Source organism: Sturnus vulgaris, chromosome 17, assembly GCF_052056855.1.
Source record: "Sturnus vulgaris isolate bStuVul1 chromosome 17, bStuVul1.hap1, whole genome shotgun sequence".
Lineage (NCBI taxonomy): Eukaryota > Metazoa > Chordata > Aves > Passeriformes > Sturnidae > Sturnus > Sturnus vulgaris.
In genome coordinates this window covers 13,766,523-13,780,548 of record NC_142259.1, presented here as the reverse complement: position 1 = coordinate 13,780,548, position 14,026 = coordinate 13,766,523, and the positions used below count along the sequence as shown (strand labels likewise).

Here is a 14,026-nt window from a genome sequence, read left to right as displayed (position 1 = left end):
TTGGGCAATGGGATGCCTGTTTTAATGGCTTGCTATTGTTCCCTACATAGATCATCCTGCTTATTTCAGAGCCACAAGCTCTGTGGTGGGGAGGGGGAATAATTTAGCTTAGAAATCTGTCTGAGGTGTAACATTCTTCTCCTGTTTCTAGGGAGACTGCCAGACTCGGGAGGAGGCTGTCGCACTGGGTGTGGGTCTCTGCAATAACGGCTTCATGCATCATGGTAATGCATCCATTTTACTTCCCCCAGCCAAGGAAATGAGCTCTTCCTTCAGTCAGATGAGCCTTTCTAGGCTGTGCCATACCTGCTGTGCACACGATTTGCTGGCATTCCTGCAGGTCCTTCTGGAACACAGCCCTCGAGCCAATACATGGCTGAGCCTGGTGCCTTCCCAAGGGGAGCCATTTGCTCATAGTTATGGGAAGCACTGAAGGGATTAGACAAGCTAGAAGGAGCATGTGTTTTCACTGCCTCTCTTCCAGAGCTATCTGAGCAGTGCACAAGCCAAGTACTGTCCTGAAATATCACCAAAAAATATCAGATGTTAAGTAAAATCCTTGCCTCTTGGATAACAAACACAATCCTCAGTGCTCAGGCACCCAAATGTGAAGTTAGATAATCCAGATTGCCAAGTTAGACACCATCCATCCTCAAACAAATCACATCTGTATCAGTATGAAATAGAATATACAAGTTCTAAGAGTGAGTAAACACAGTTTGTCAAATGAAACATCCTGTTTTAGTCATAGATAACATTTACTCACTGTATTTTGAATACTGTTTCTGAGGGCAGATAATTGTAAATAACTAATGGAGAACTTGCATAATAATTAATAATAATGTAAGAATAGCTGGGGTCTTTTAAACATAATTTGGTCTGTTCTGAGCCCATGCAAACTTCTGCCATTTATTGCATCCTTTGTCAAGGAAGACCTTTGCATAGGTACATGTTGGATGGACTTGCTGCTTTTATTTGAAGCCCCCAGGTCTTGTATTTGAAAAACTGGTAAAGAACTTTTTCATACTTTCTAGAATTTTGTAGATCTCACTTCCCTCTCAATTTTTTTGTTAAGGTTGAGCCTTAGTCTGTGTGGATACCTTTTAAACAGCCCCTTTACCTCTCTTTGCTCCTTTTATAGTTTTACAGTATTTATTTGGATGTATCCTCCTTCCAAGAGGATCTTTCACATTCTATATAAATTCTGCATGCCAGGGAGGTCACATCATGTCATGAGCTACTATGCACTGTGAAGAAAATTATTGTCCTAAAATACAGAATTAGCTTAAAAATACAGAGCTAAGGAAGTGACTGATAGAGATGCATCTGGCCTGTGTTCTGTAAAGACTGGGGAAATATTTAGGATTTCCTTTAACTTTCTTCTCTGTTTCTCTCTTTTTTCCCCTCCATGTAAATGCATGTATGTGTTTCATATATATAATTTCCAGTCCTGGAGAAAAGTGAATTTAAGGATGAATCCTTATATTTCCGCTTTTATGCTGATGAGGAGATGGAGGGCACCAGTTCCAAGAGCAAACAACTACGTAATGACTTCAAGCTCGTGGAAAATATCTTGGGAAAGAATCTTCTGGTAAGAAATATGTTAATGTAAACCTTGATGTTTCTGCTGAAATGGTATTGTTTTATAGTAGAGGAGAGTAATGAGAGGGTAGAATTAAAATGGGCCGTTGCACACATAGCTAGATTTTTCTTCACTTCATAAATGCTACTAATTCTTGGTCTGCTTTGCTGTATATCTCCAGCTTCTATAGCTCTTTTTAGTCAGGCAGACTGCACAGCTCATCCTAGGAGCATGGGGAATTCTTACATTGCAGGCCCCTTTCTGGAGCTCCTGACCATCCTGCTCTGGCTGGGAGTTTTGGATGTACAGTTCACACAGGTGCAAGTGCATGGAAGTTCCCATTTGTTTCCAGTGCACAGCTCAAGCCCTTTCTCTTCCCAAGAAGCCCTTGCCAGAGTGTAAGGGAGCTGGGGATGCTTTAGCAGGTACCACAATGTTGATAAGGTGAAGGAAAAAGTAGTGAGGTCTACTCTCTTTGAAGAGATCTGCCAACAAGTTCAAGCACAGTTTGAATTCAAACATGCTTATATGTAAATTCACGTGCAAGTTAAAAGACTGATGCAAACACAGATATTTCAGGGCTTCATTCTCTAAGCCATATGAATGCTGCTGTTGTAGTTCTGAAGTGCATCAGTCACCCTCTGTCAAAATGCAGTCTCATCTCAAACAGAAAACCAGAGCACATGCTGAGGAAAAAATCTCCTACTTAGAGGGCACAGATTTGTGTCAAATGTGTAGCAGTCATGCTTAAGTCATGAGCTGCTTTCATTTACATGCATAAATTAACAGTCCCTTGAGTGAAGGGACTTGTGAAGACCCTGCAAAAGCAGTACAGTAAATTCATTACATTTATCCACAAAATAATTATGCCTGACTTCTGCTCTATGCAGCTGTAATCCTGAGGCTTTGCTGTCTGTGGCACTTCACTGCTTGCCTCTACACTGATGATAGGGCATTAATAATCCTTCCCATTCTCAGATCCCACCACAGGAGGTTTTTTGGAATTTCCTCAGCTCTATTCTGAAATATGCTTTCCTACTGCCATGAAATCCTAGTTGTTTAGTGGATAGCTTTCCCCACCCCCTTCATCTAAGTTTGCTCTATTACAGGAGAGTTTGCCTTTGAAAACAGAAAACGACAGAAACCTTGGCAAATACTTGTTAAAAATGCCAAGGAACAAAGTGCTTTCAGTCTGGAAAATGTGATTCAAACAAGGTCTAGTATTTATTTATTTATTTGAACAATTATTCATCATTGAAGAACATAAATCTTGACAAACTGAAAAAATACACAACATTCTTTGCATAGTTGAAGGAAATTTGGATTTTGGCCCGACTCCAGGTATTGTGATTTGGTTACTGCAGTGTGCTGTGAACTTGTGATCTCTGCTTGTTAGCCCAAAGTGACCACATCACAAATCAGAGCTGCTTGCTTGAATCTGGGTATCAGACAAAGGAGAGTTTCCTGTAGAGATTGGCCACGATCAGAGTTGAGTGAGAGATTTAATTGCACATGTGATGATGGAGTCCCAAAAGACTCAAAACAGAAGCATTCTCAAAGATTTGTGGAGATGATGCCTTTTCATCTGAACATTTTCTGTAGCATTCTCAAAACTGTAGTGCTGACTTGGAGATCTGGACTGGAACTCAAAATGTCATCAACTTCCCAGGCCTGTGATAACTCCCGTGTTCCTCCAGGGTATCTCACATTTCCTGTCCTCAGTAAAGTGTGGCAGTAATTGCCCAACTCTGCAAAATTTCAGCAGAGAGAGCAAAGAAGAGCTTTCCCTCTGTTCTTCATTGTGCCACAGTCTGTTTTAGACAGAGAATTAAAGTCCTGTGTTTCAAACACCTCGGGGAAGAAAGCCACTAAGGAGCTCGTCCTCTAGGGATTTCTGATCCAAGGGGACAGGCTGGGAAGGCAGTGACAAGAGACATTCATCATCCAGGAGTGTGCAGCCACAGAAGGGCTGTGTTAATTACATTTATGTAGTGTGTACTTAGGTCTGTAACAGGTAGGCCTGAAATTTGTCTGAAGCTGATAGCTGAGAAGCACTCAGATCATTCATTGTCAGGTAGGTGGGATGTATTCTAAAAAATAAACAAATGACTACACTCTGTCTTACATTCACCAGTGGAAAATATTGAATAATGATGAATTCTGTAATCTAAAAGTGAAAGCTCTATTGAAGGGTGAAGGGCTAGGAGATAAAACCAAATGCAGTTTCTAAGAGCTGATTAACCATTGGAACAAACTCTCAAGGGTGGGGATAGATTCTTCACTTCTTAGACTGCACATCATACCTGAGTAACTCTGCAAAATCTGCTTTGGTGTATATTAAGGGCTCAGTGCAGAAATAACTAAGATTAAATTTTATGGCTCAAGTTATGTAGGTGAAATGATCTAGGAGTCCCTTTCCATCTTAAGACAGAAGTCCAGATCAGCTCTGGCTTGCAATGAAAAGTCTCATTTCTCATCTTGAGTCTTCACCTTTTCTGTGAACTCCATATTTATGAAGCATAAATATGTGTAAATATTGTGCTCTGTTGAAGATTTTACCAGAAGAGGATGACTATGGATTTGACATAGAAGAAAAGAACAAAGCAATTGTGGTGAAGTCAGTTCGACGAGAGTCTTCTGCTGAGGTAAAACCTCACATTCATATTTTGGTACATAAGAAGTTTCAATACTTAGAAAAATTACAAACCATCCTTTCAAAATCTGTTTCCTTTAAAGGCAGCTAATAGAAGATGGCTGTCTCCTACAATTCGTGGTAATCAGCTGTTTCTTTAAATTGATAAGTGTTTTGGCATTACTGGGGGACTTGAATATTATTGGGAAGTGATAGGACAAGAGCCTCTCCTTTAGGAGTTTGATAGAATATATTTGCTTTGTTTCTTTGGAGCACATAGATAACCCAAATATCTTAGGAGCTGAGTATTTCTTCTTTACATGTGTGTTTCACAAAGGCACATAAACTTTCTCATTGGTGTAACAAAGTGTCACTCTTAAAAATCTGACACTGACTGGTCCTTGTCAGATACAAGGGAGACTGACCAGGTCTCAGCAGGTAAAAATTTCAGGAAATCTTTACAGACCACCACAAAGTTATACAAAGTAATTGTAATCGGGACAGTTTAATAATTTTTGATGGTTCCTTGATACCTAACACCTAGTGCAAAGGTTGCTATGTTATATTTTAACTGGTAGAGATCATCAAGGGATATATTTGAGGCTATTGTCCAGTGGGCATTTGTGACCATTGCCAAATAACTAAAGTTAGGTGCAAAACCTAGGGGGATTAAAATCAAAATCTTATGACTTTTTGGGCTAATGAGGAGCTAGTACTTCACTTAAGGCAGAGACAGTTTTTCTCACCACTTCAAACCAGGTTACATTTACTGATGTGACTGGGTATAGGTTGGTTTTGCAAGGCTGATGGCTGAAATCTGTCCACAGCTCCTGTGCCCAAGGTGTGGGAGGTCCCACTTCTGCATCTCACTGGTATCAGCTCCTAGTTTTCACTTGTGTCCCCTTACCCGTTTTTTTTTATAGTCTCCTTTTTTCAATAGTCCCTTTCAAATTTGTAGCAGAAAAGTACTCAGATTTATCCATTGCAAACTAAGATACATCTGTAGAGTGGCATATATCTAAGGATACTGGTGAAATCTCTTCATTTTCTGTAAATGCAGAAAACTTTAAGGGGCAGTGACAAATGATTGGATGAACCAACACTACTTATAGAGAATTCCATGTGAAAGTAATCCTAGAAATGTCCATAAGTAGGGAACAGTTGAACCTTGGAGCCTGAGCTTTTAGAGTTTTGCTGCCAGTGATCCAAAGTGCTCTGTGCTGTTTGTTCCCTTTGCAGATGGCTGGCCTGCAAGCAGGAAGAAAAATCTATTGCATCAATGAGGATTTAGTATTCCTGCGGCCCTTTGCTGAAGTGGAAACCATCTTATCCCAGTCCTTCTGCTCACGAAGGCCACTTAGGCTCCTGGTGGCCACCAAATCAAAAGAGTAAGTGCCACGATGGGCAGAGAGAGAAGATTATTGAGAAATGTCATTTATGTAGTACTTGTGCAGTTGTAGTGAAACCTGTGTAAAGACTTTGCTGTGCAGAAGCCACTAAATAGGAAAACATGACAGAAATGAGAGGTACAAGAGTCGTGGCTTGTTTTTAGTGATGACCCTTGGGCTGCTAGGAGAGGTTGGCACGTGTTCTCTTTATACTGCAGGTAACTTTTGGTTTCCTCGTGTACAAACATAAATGAATCACAAGGATTGTCATTCTTTGTCAGGTGTGAACTCCTCTCACTTTGTTATGTGCTTGGGAAAACAATTTCCACCCATTAAAGCTTGGCTTATTTTTGGATGACTCGAACAATGTCAGCCCTTCCAGTTTTTCAGTCTGTTTCTTATAATGAGGGTTGGCCCTGTTAGTGTCTTGTGTATTGTTAGATTCTGTAATCTCAGAATGTGCCACAGAACTGAATGTCTCAGTGAACATTTGTTGCTGAATTCTAGTCCAGAATGTCTTGTCCAGTCTGTTTTGGTTTTTTGAATTTTTTAGTGGAAAAAAAATCCTCTGCTGGTATAGGTTAGCACAGCTACACTGAAGTTTGCATAGAAATGGAAGTGAATATAAATGCCTTAGAAAGTTTCTGTCAAGTATTATTTACTTAAAGATGTAATAAATTAAGAAGTGCCAAATTTGAATTAATAAATAGAATCTTCCATCTGCCTTGGAGATTGAAGATGGAGTATATTTCTTCAGGTCAATTTATTTGTTATTTATTTGTAAACACTGTGTATGCTTGCTTTCATCCAAACCCAGTTGTGAATGCCAAAGAAAGATGCTGTTAAGAACTGCCCAGAACTCTGGTAGCCTAAATTAAACCCATGCTTTCTCTTCTCCTTGATTTATCTGCAGGATTATTAAAATCCCAGATTGTCCTGAAGCACTTTGCTTTCAGATCCGGGGAGCAGCACCACCATATGTTCATGCAGTGGGGAGAGGTAAGTAAAAACTCTGTGGTGCAGAGCTAAATAGACATGTGTCTATGAAGTGTGTGTATGTGTATATGTATTTCAACAAAGAAAGATCCAGGTTTCATTATCCAGCTTGTTCTATAAAAGTTCTATACAAATTTAGTGACCATAGTGACAAGAACCTGTGATAGACAAGAATTATCTTCAACCATAGAACAGTGTGAGATTTCCTGTTTCAAGCTGCTTATCATCTCAGTAGTTGAGGGGTCATGAGGGGTCTGTTGCTTCCTCAATATTTTTGCCTGTAGTCATCCACAATTTGGGTCACTGAGTTTTGAAGGTGCTGTAGGATGAGCAGGTTGGTAGAGAAGTCATAACACGATCTGCACATCACAAAGTGACATAAGGCTTGGAGACTACTTCTCCCTTTACACAGGCATATATTGCTACAAACTACCACTGTAACACAGAGGCAAACTGCTCTCCTTGATGTTTTTAAAAGATATTTACTACTTCTGTACCTGAAATATTAACTGAGCTACAAGCAAAGCACAGATTTATGTTAAGCAGATGCAGAAAATATGACCTTTTAGACATACACCACTTCCTTCCTTCAGAGCAAATGTGTGTCTCCAGCTGGCTGCAGTTAGCTTAGGGAGCACCCACAGATGGCATTCCCAGGGACACACATTTATTACATCCTTTTATAGCAACACCCAGAACCACTTTTTCACAGCTTGGAATGCAAGCTGAAAGATGCAGCTAGGAAGATTGTAATTTTTCGGGATTTTGCCTGGAAAAGACAAATTATATTTCACATCATAGTCTTTTTCTGTGGCAAATTGTGTAACATGCAAATGTTCTGTCTTTCAGGTGCAAGAAGCTCAAACAAATACAACAGTTTGTCCTTAAACAAGACCACAGCTAATGTAACCATAAGGCTAAAAGAGAACCATATAAGAATAGCAAAGGATTTCCCACAGAAATGACAATTTCTAGCATGAATGCATTTAGATATGGGAGATTGCTGATCCTCCCAACACTGCTGAAAACATGAAGGATAGACACACTGTGTTATCCTTCCACAGCAAAGCTCTCTGAATTGTAGCAAAGGCATGACAGGACTGACCCAGCTCTTCTTTTTCTAAGCAGAAAGCTTTTGCAGCCTTTCCAGTATTCTCCTCCATAGGCAGATGGCATTTCTGTCTAACTTCTCTCCTGTTATTTTTCAGGTTCTGAGGCTGCAGCTGCAGGCCTTCATCCAGGGCAGTGTATTTTGAAAGTTAATGGGAATAATGCAACACATGGAAGTTACAAGGAAGTTCTGGAGCACTTCACAGCCTATAGGACCAAGCAGCAGGAAGCACTGGTATGAATGCACAGCCTCAGAGGAAATACATTAATTCCCACCCTTCTTCTGCCCTTCCCTTTTCCTTTGCTATTTTGCTCACTAAATATTCAGAAAAAGAACATCTACATATTTGTTTTGACTAATTTCCTTCCATGCCAGGGTCCTGCTGTCACTGAGGAGACTGATTCCATTTGCCCATAGTTGCAAAACACCTACAAATAATATGAAAGCCATTTCATGCATACAGTAGTGAAAATTATTAACTATTACTAACCATAGGAGTTTACCCAGCTATTTGATCTAAATTTTATGCTCTCTGAAGTTCAGAGAAAAGCTGGGGGAATGTTGATATTTCAGCCTACTTAGAAGATATAGAATTGATGGCTAGATTCACCTTTGTAGTCCAGATATTTTGGAGATTGGGTATATTGAGGTCCTAGCTGAAGCCTGTATCTCTTGGAAGGGGTTGTACCAGTGGGTGTACAGAACTCATGAAGATGCTGAGGAGGACAGAGCTCAGCAAGCAGCATCCCCTGCGTGTTTGAATGGCCCAGGCTCCAGTGAAGACAACTCTGCACTAGAAGGACATGCAGAACTGGAATCCCTGCAAAGAAGCCAGCAGGAATCAGGTAAAGATTCTCATGGAGGAAGAAAACCTAGGGACAATTCAGGGGCTTTCAGAAGGAAAATTACTGTAGAAATATGAATTATAATTATTATTGTAGAATATCTTTTATCTTAGCAAAGCTTTGTAATTGAATGAAATCTGCCAAAGGAAGTATTTCCTTGCTGCAGTTTATTCGGGGGGGAAAAAAATTGAGAAAACACATAGAAATCATGCACCTATGAGTCTCTGTTCTTTACAAGATAGGTAGTTGTGGGAATGAAAAACTCAGCATTTTTATAATCTTTTGGTAACCCCTGCAAACCACGCATTTATGGGCAGGTAGGTGATGGAGAGCAAGGTCTGCAAGTAACTCCACCTAGACTAATCTATTTTCTGTTACTTTTGATTAAAGATTAGGATGTTAAATTACTTTGATCTGGAGCAAGTTTTCAAGGCATGTTCCCTCTGTGTCAGGAAAAGGAGTGGGTGTATTTCTTCCAACTTTTGAAAGCATAGCTGAAAAACCAGGTTTACTTTCATGTTCAGGGCTTATTTGGAAAAGTAGATGTTAAGGGAGACTACTAAAGCAAAATCTAATTTTGCAAAGGACTGAGCCCAGACTCCCTTAATGCCATTGGCAACTTCTCCAGGAGCAGGTGCACATCTGTGCAGATGCCATGTAAGGTCTGGTGCTGCTGGTAATCTCACAGTCACACAACGTTCCAGCACTGCAACAGCTGCAGCAGTGCCCTGATAGAAGTGTGTGAGCAACTCCCTAGAAAATCTCAATCTGACTGGAACTCCAATCTGGTTTCTAGTGACAATAGAATTGCTTTGTGTGAAAAATGTTATCTTCTCACCACATCCCTGCCCTCACATCTCAGTCTTCCAGAGGGTTATTGCAGACAGCAGGACTCAGAGATTAACATACTTCTGTGCCCATATAAGCTTCTGCTAGGATCCATGAACATGAAGTAGCATCCTGAGCATGGGTATGTGCACACACACGGGGAAGAACATCAGAATGGGGATGGGAGCATGTGTGTTATCTAAAATTCTGCCACTGTCTCCATTAATGGCCAACAGCAAATATTTTCCTAAGAATATTCTCTCAGTCTCCAGCAGCACATAGTTCCAGACACTTCTTTAGCCAAAGGTTGTGTCTCTGCATTCAGTACTTCTCCTCAGCAGGTTCTCTTGCCTGGGTGGGCCTGTGTTCATGTGTGCTGCCATAAACATCTAATAACTTGCTTTGGTTCCAGCCCAGACACCACAGACTCTTCTTTCTCCACTGGTCATTGGTGAAGAAACCCCTCTCATCAGCCTGACTGTGGATAACACCCACCTGGAGCATGGGGTTGTGTATGAATATGTTAGCAGTGCAGGAATCAAATCCTTTGTCTTGGAGAAAATTGTGGAACCAAAAGGTTGCTTCAATCTCACTGCAAAGGTACTGAAAACCTTACGTGGTCAGCTTTGTTCCTAAACACAATGGGAAACCAATAACAGAGCTTTTTATTGGCTGCTGTGGGCTTGGCTCTTCAGTTGGGGTTGACATTGGTCTTCTCAGTCCTGCTTAGAGTTTGTTCAGTACAATGCACTGAGTTAGTGCTTCCAGGACTTTAGCTGTTGAGGCAGATGGAGGGGAAGCCCTCAGCTGTGGAATTCTTGCTTTTATCTGCCTCGTAACATAAGCTGTGCTGATATTTAAGATTAATCTTTTCAGGCAGGAATTTGCTTTACCTTGCAAGAAAATCAAGCAGTTTTTTCCCACCTGAGAGGATGGATGGGTTGCTACAGGAATTGGGTAGAACTGCTGATATTGGAAGGCAGCAGAGACTGCTGAGTGGCTTGGTCATCTCTGACAAAAATGAGCTAATGGTGAATGTTTGTCACATCCCAGTAATGTTATTGTTATGTCCCATAAAAGCATGCAAGAGCAGGTAACTTGGACAGTGGATATTTTGATCCACTTCCATGATTCTAAACATTTTTAAGGAATGTTGTATGACTCTGAGCATTAGACACATTAGTGATTCTCAGGCAGTAATAAAGGCAGCTTTGTTTCAACCATGGGGCTTTGCTACTCACTGAGTGGAAGAAAACTCTATTTTCCCTCCTTGTCAAGACTCATATCACTGACATCCTGTCTTTCTGTTTAGATTTTAGCAGCCTTTGCTGCAGAGGACAGTCACTTTGTAAGGAACTGTGAAAGACTCATGTCCCTGAGCAGTGCTGTGGCCACCATGCCCCAGTATGAATTCCGGCAAATCTGTGACACTAAGCTGGAAAGCATTAACAGGAGGCTCACGAGCTACCAAGAGGTACAACACTACTAATTATTGAGACAATACTTCATTGTGTTATATGGCTCTTAGTATTCTTTATTAATGAATCCAAACTGGTTCTGAGGTAGGTGTCCTGGAGGCATGAGAACAACTCTGCAAGTTACTGAAATTGCAAGTTTTGAGTGAGAAATACCTTGTCTATAAATCACTCTTTTCTGCTTGTCAGAGCTGTAGGTTAAAACATATTATTGCAGGTTCATTTCCAGTGTGTGAATGAATAAATATGAGAACAGATTGATTATTTAGCATGAATGTAACTACAGTGTATCATGGTGTAAGCAAACAAAGTGCATGTGCTTTTTTGGTGCAGTTACCTGAGCTGCTTGAAAAGAGAGTGCCAGGAGGTGTAGCTAGTTGCTTTCCTTTGTTGTTTTATGAGCTTTTTTTAAACGTGTTATTCCAGCTGCAGCAGAAATCTGGATTCCTGGATTTCTGGAATAGGAGGCAGGAAAAGAAAAGAATTGTCTGTGTTGCATCAAATTTTTTTGGAAAGTGGGGTAGCACACACCTATTTTATTTCTCCCAGTTTGCAGATGAATTGAAAACAAAGGTGAGCCCAGCCTTCAAACAAGCCATTATGGAACCACATTCCCTCAACAGCATGGATTTCTGCCCCACCAACTGCCATATTAACCTCATGGAGGTGTCATACCCCAAAAGCACTACCTCAGCAGGGAGGTCGTTCAGTATTCGCATTGGACGGAAACCTTCTATTATTGGTCTTGATCCAGAGCAAGGTGATCGTTAACTTCTGAGTCATACTGATTTTATCTGTATAAAATGGTTGTGTTTTTCCACTACTCAGCAAAGTCAAATAGAAGTTCCAAGGAAACAACAGTCTTGCCAGTACCCTTTCTTCATCCTTAAAAATTTTTAGTTAAATGGCAGCCTTCTGGTGTTGTGAAAAAGTAATGGCTTTCAGCATGGAGGGGCTTCATGTTCTTTGTTGGCTAAACTGTTTGGGCATGATCTCGTGGCAGTTAGGTGGCTGGGGTGCTGTGCCCTTACCAGAGGTGACTTGCTGTCTAACAGTGAGCAGGGACCAGCAATGCTAGTGCTTCATTCATGATTGCTTGAAGTCAATCACATTGTAATGCTGCTTTCTACTCTCATTGCTAAATAAATTCTGTGCACTGGAGTTGAAAGTCTCTACTCTATCAGGGGATCTATTTTCTGATAAATTGCTGCTATGCAGCATTTCTCCTACAATCTGGTTATTTGAGTTCCAACATTTCTTTATCATGATCTCACTTATGCTTCTGATTCATTTGCTATGTGAAGGTCAGAGTGTAGGAGTGTTTGGAAGAGGGAAGTCTAGACTAACCAACCTTCTGAACAATGGCATTGACTATTTAAACTGAGGTCTATAAAGGAGTCCTGCTTGCTTTGGCACTAGTATTTTTAATGTGAGCTAAGGTACTTAGCAAAGTACTGCACCAAAACTGTCAGCAATTCTAAATGGAAAAAGAATTAATTTATCTATTGTAAGGACAGAATCCTATTCCTTTCTATATGTATGTGTAAGTGTAAATGTCTGTAGGGCTGCAATAATAGAATAGACTGACTGCTGAGAACCCAAATTCATTAACTTTTCATCAAATGCTTTTAGAGAGCTTCTATGTTGTCTGTATGAGTATACATGTGGACATAGGTCTTTACTTCCATAATTTAGCCCATTTCTGAACTGCAGTAAATTCAAAATATCTAGTTGGCACGCCAGGAAAAAAAGCCCAACTTCTTCGGATTTTTGGTTTTTTTCAGAATGATTTTGTCATAGAATGTAATTATATAAAACTATTCTGTGAAATTTTAGTTTTTCCTGTTAAACCTCCACTTATCCTAAATGATCATCATTGGGAGGGGGTGGAGAAAGTCACGAGAGACTTTCTAGTTACTAACTAAATCCTTTAATGTTTAGTAGGTACCTTAAATCCAGTCTCATATACTCAGCATTGCATCACCACTATGGCTGCACCATCCTGGAAATGTCCAGCCCCAGAAGATGCAGATCCTGATGGTAGCTTTGGCCAGCAAAATGGAGGAACAATTCAGGAAGAAAGGGGACTCAGTTTTCTGCTGAAACAGGAAGATTGGGAGATGCAGGACTCCTACTTGCACCTTTTTAACAAACTTGACATTGCAGTGAAGGAAATGAAGCAGTATGTCATTCAGATAAATAAGTGAGTACAAAAATCCTGTATGCACTGGGGAAAGAAATTCTTACAACATTGAGGCAGTAACCTCCACAAACACATTGTGCTGTTGAAATAAAGACAGCTCAACAGGTGAAGCAAAAGCTGCACACAAACAAAGCAAAAGCAGGGATTCATTCACTGCTTTCCATGGGCAGGCAGGTGTTCAGCCACCTTCAGGTGTCCCACCATAGGGTCCCATCCTGGGAATGGTGACTTGGGAAGACAAGCACCATCACTCCAAATATCTCCCCTTCCCTCCTTTTTCTGCCCACTTTATATGCTGAGCATGGTGTCACATGATCTGGAATATCCCTTGGGTCAGTTGGGATCACCTGTCCTGGCTGTGTCTCCTCCAGTCTCCCACACACCCCAGCTCCCTCCCCAGTGTGGCTGTACGAGGGGCAGAAAAGGCCTTGGTTTTGTGTAAGCTCAGCAATAACATCTCTGTATTATCAGCCTTGTGTTCAGCACAAATCCACAACAGTCCCATACCAGCCAATGGAAAAAAAAATAAATTACCTGTATCCCTGCCAAAAGCAGCATATGACCAAAACTTCATCTGAGTGGAAAGCACATGGAGCCCTGGATCCAACTTTTGTGCAGAAGGGTGGTAGGTGCTGGGTAGAGCCAGTGAGCTGGGGAGGAGAAATCCAGTGCCTTGGAGAAGCAAGTGAGGACTCTCAGGCAGCCACGGTTACAGTGATTAAGCTACACCTTATAGAAGTAGGATACCTGTGGAAACGAGACCTTTTGGGAGCTGGGATTCATGGGAATCTCCTGAGGTTTAACAACACCTAGTCGGGGCAGTACAGGCTGAGGAATAAAGGGGCTGAAGGCAGATGTGCCAGGAAGGACTCAGGAGTGCTGGTGGATGAGAAGCTGGATGTGAGCCATCAGTGTGCACTGGCAGCATCATTCAGTCCTGGGCCATCTGTGTCCTGGGTTCATCCC

The 14,026-nt window shown here is 41.1% G+C and overlaps 1 protein-coding gene across 2 annotated transcripts in view; it reads left to right on the top strand.

Moving 5' to 3' along the window:
• Positions 1–14,026, top strand: part of PREX1 (phosphatidylinositol-3,4,5-trisphosphate dependent Rac exchange factor 1) — a 111,487-nt gene that overhangs the window by 79,786 nt on the left and 17,675 nt on the right. The window contains exons 15-25 of one of the 2 annotated variants that reach the window (XM_014876063.2): positions 152–224; positions 1,449–1,591; positions 4,135–4,227; positions 5,454–5,602; positions 6,516–6,601; positions 7,807–7,943; positions 8,389–8,554; positions 9,795–9,982; positions 10,695–10,856; positions 11,407–11,617; positions 12,802–13,060. In XM_014876063.2, the coding sequence (XP_014731549.2) occupies positions 152–224; positions 1,449–1,591; positions 4,135–4,227; positions 5,454–5,602; positions 6,516–6,601; positions 7,807–7,943; positions 8,389–8,554; positions 9,795–9,982; positions 10,695–10,856; positions 11,407–11,617; positions 12,802–13,060 (1,667 nt within the window). Of the gene's footprint in view, positions 1–151; positions 225–1,448; positions 1,592–4,134; positions 4,228–5,453; positions 5,603–6,515; positions 6,602–7,806; positions 7,944–8,388; positions 8,555–9,794; positions 9,983–10,694; positions 10,857–11,406; positions 11,618–12,798; positions 13,061–14,026 lie in introns of both variants that reach the window. The other variant, XM_088175123.1, reaches the window with a different exon arrangement.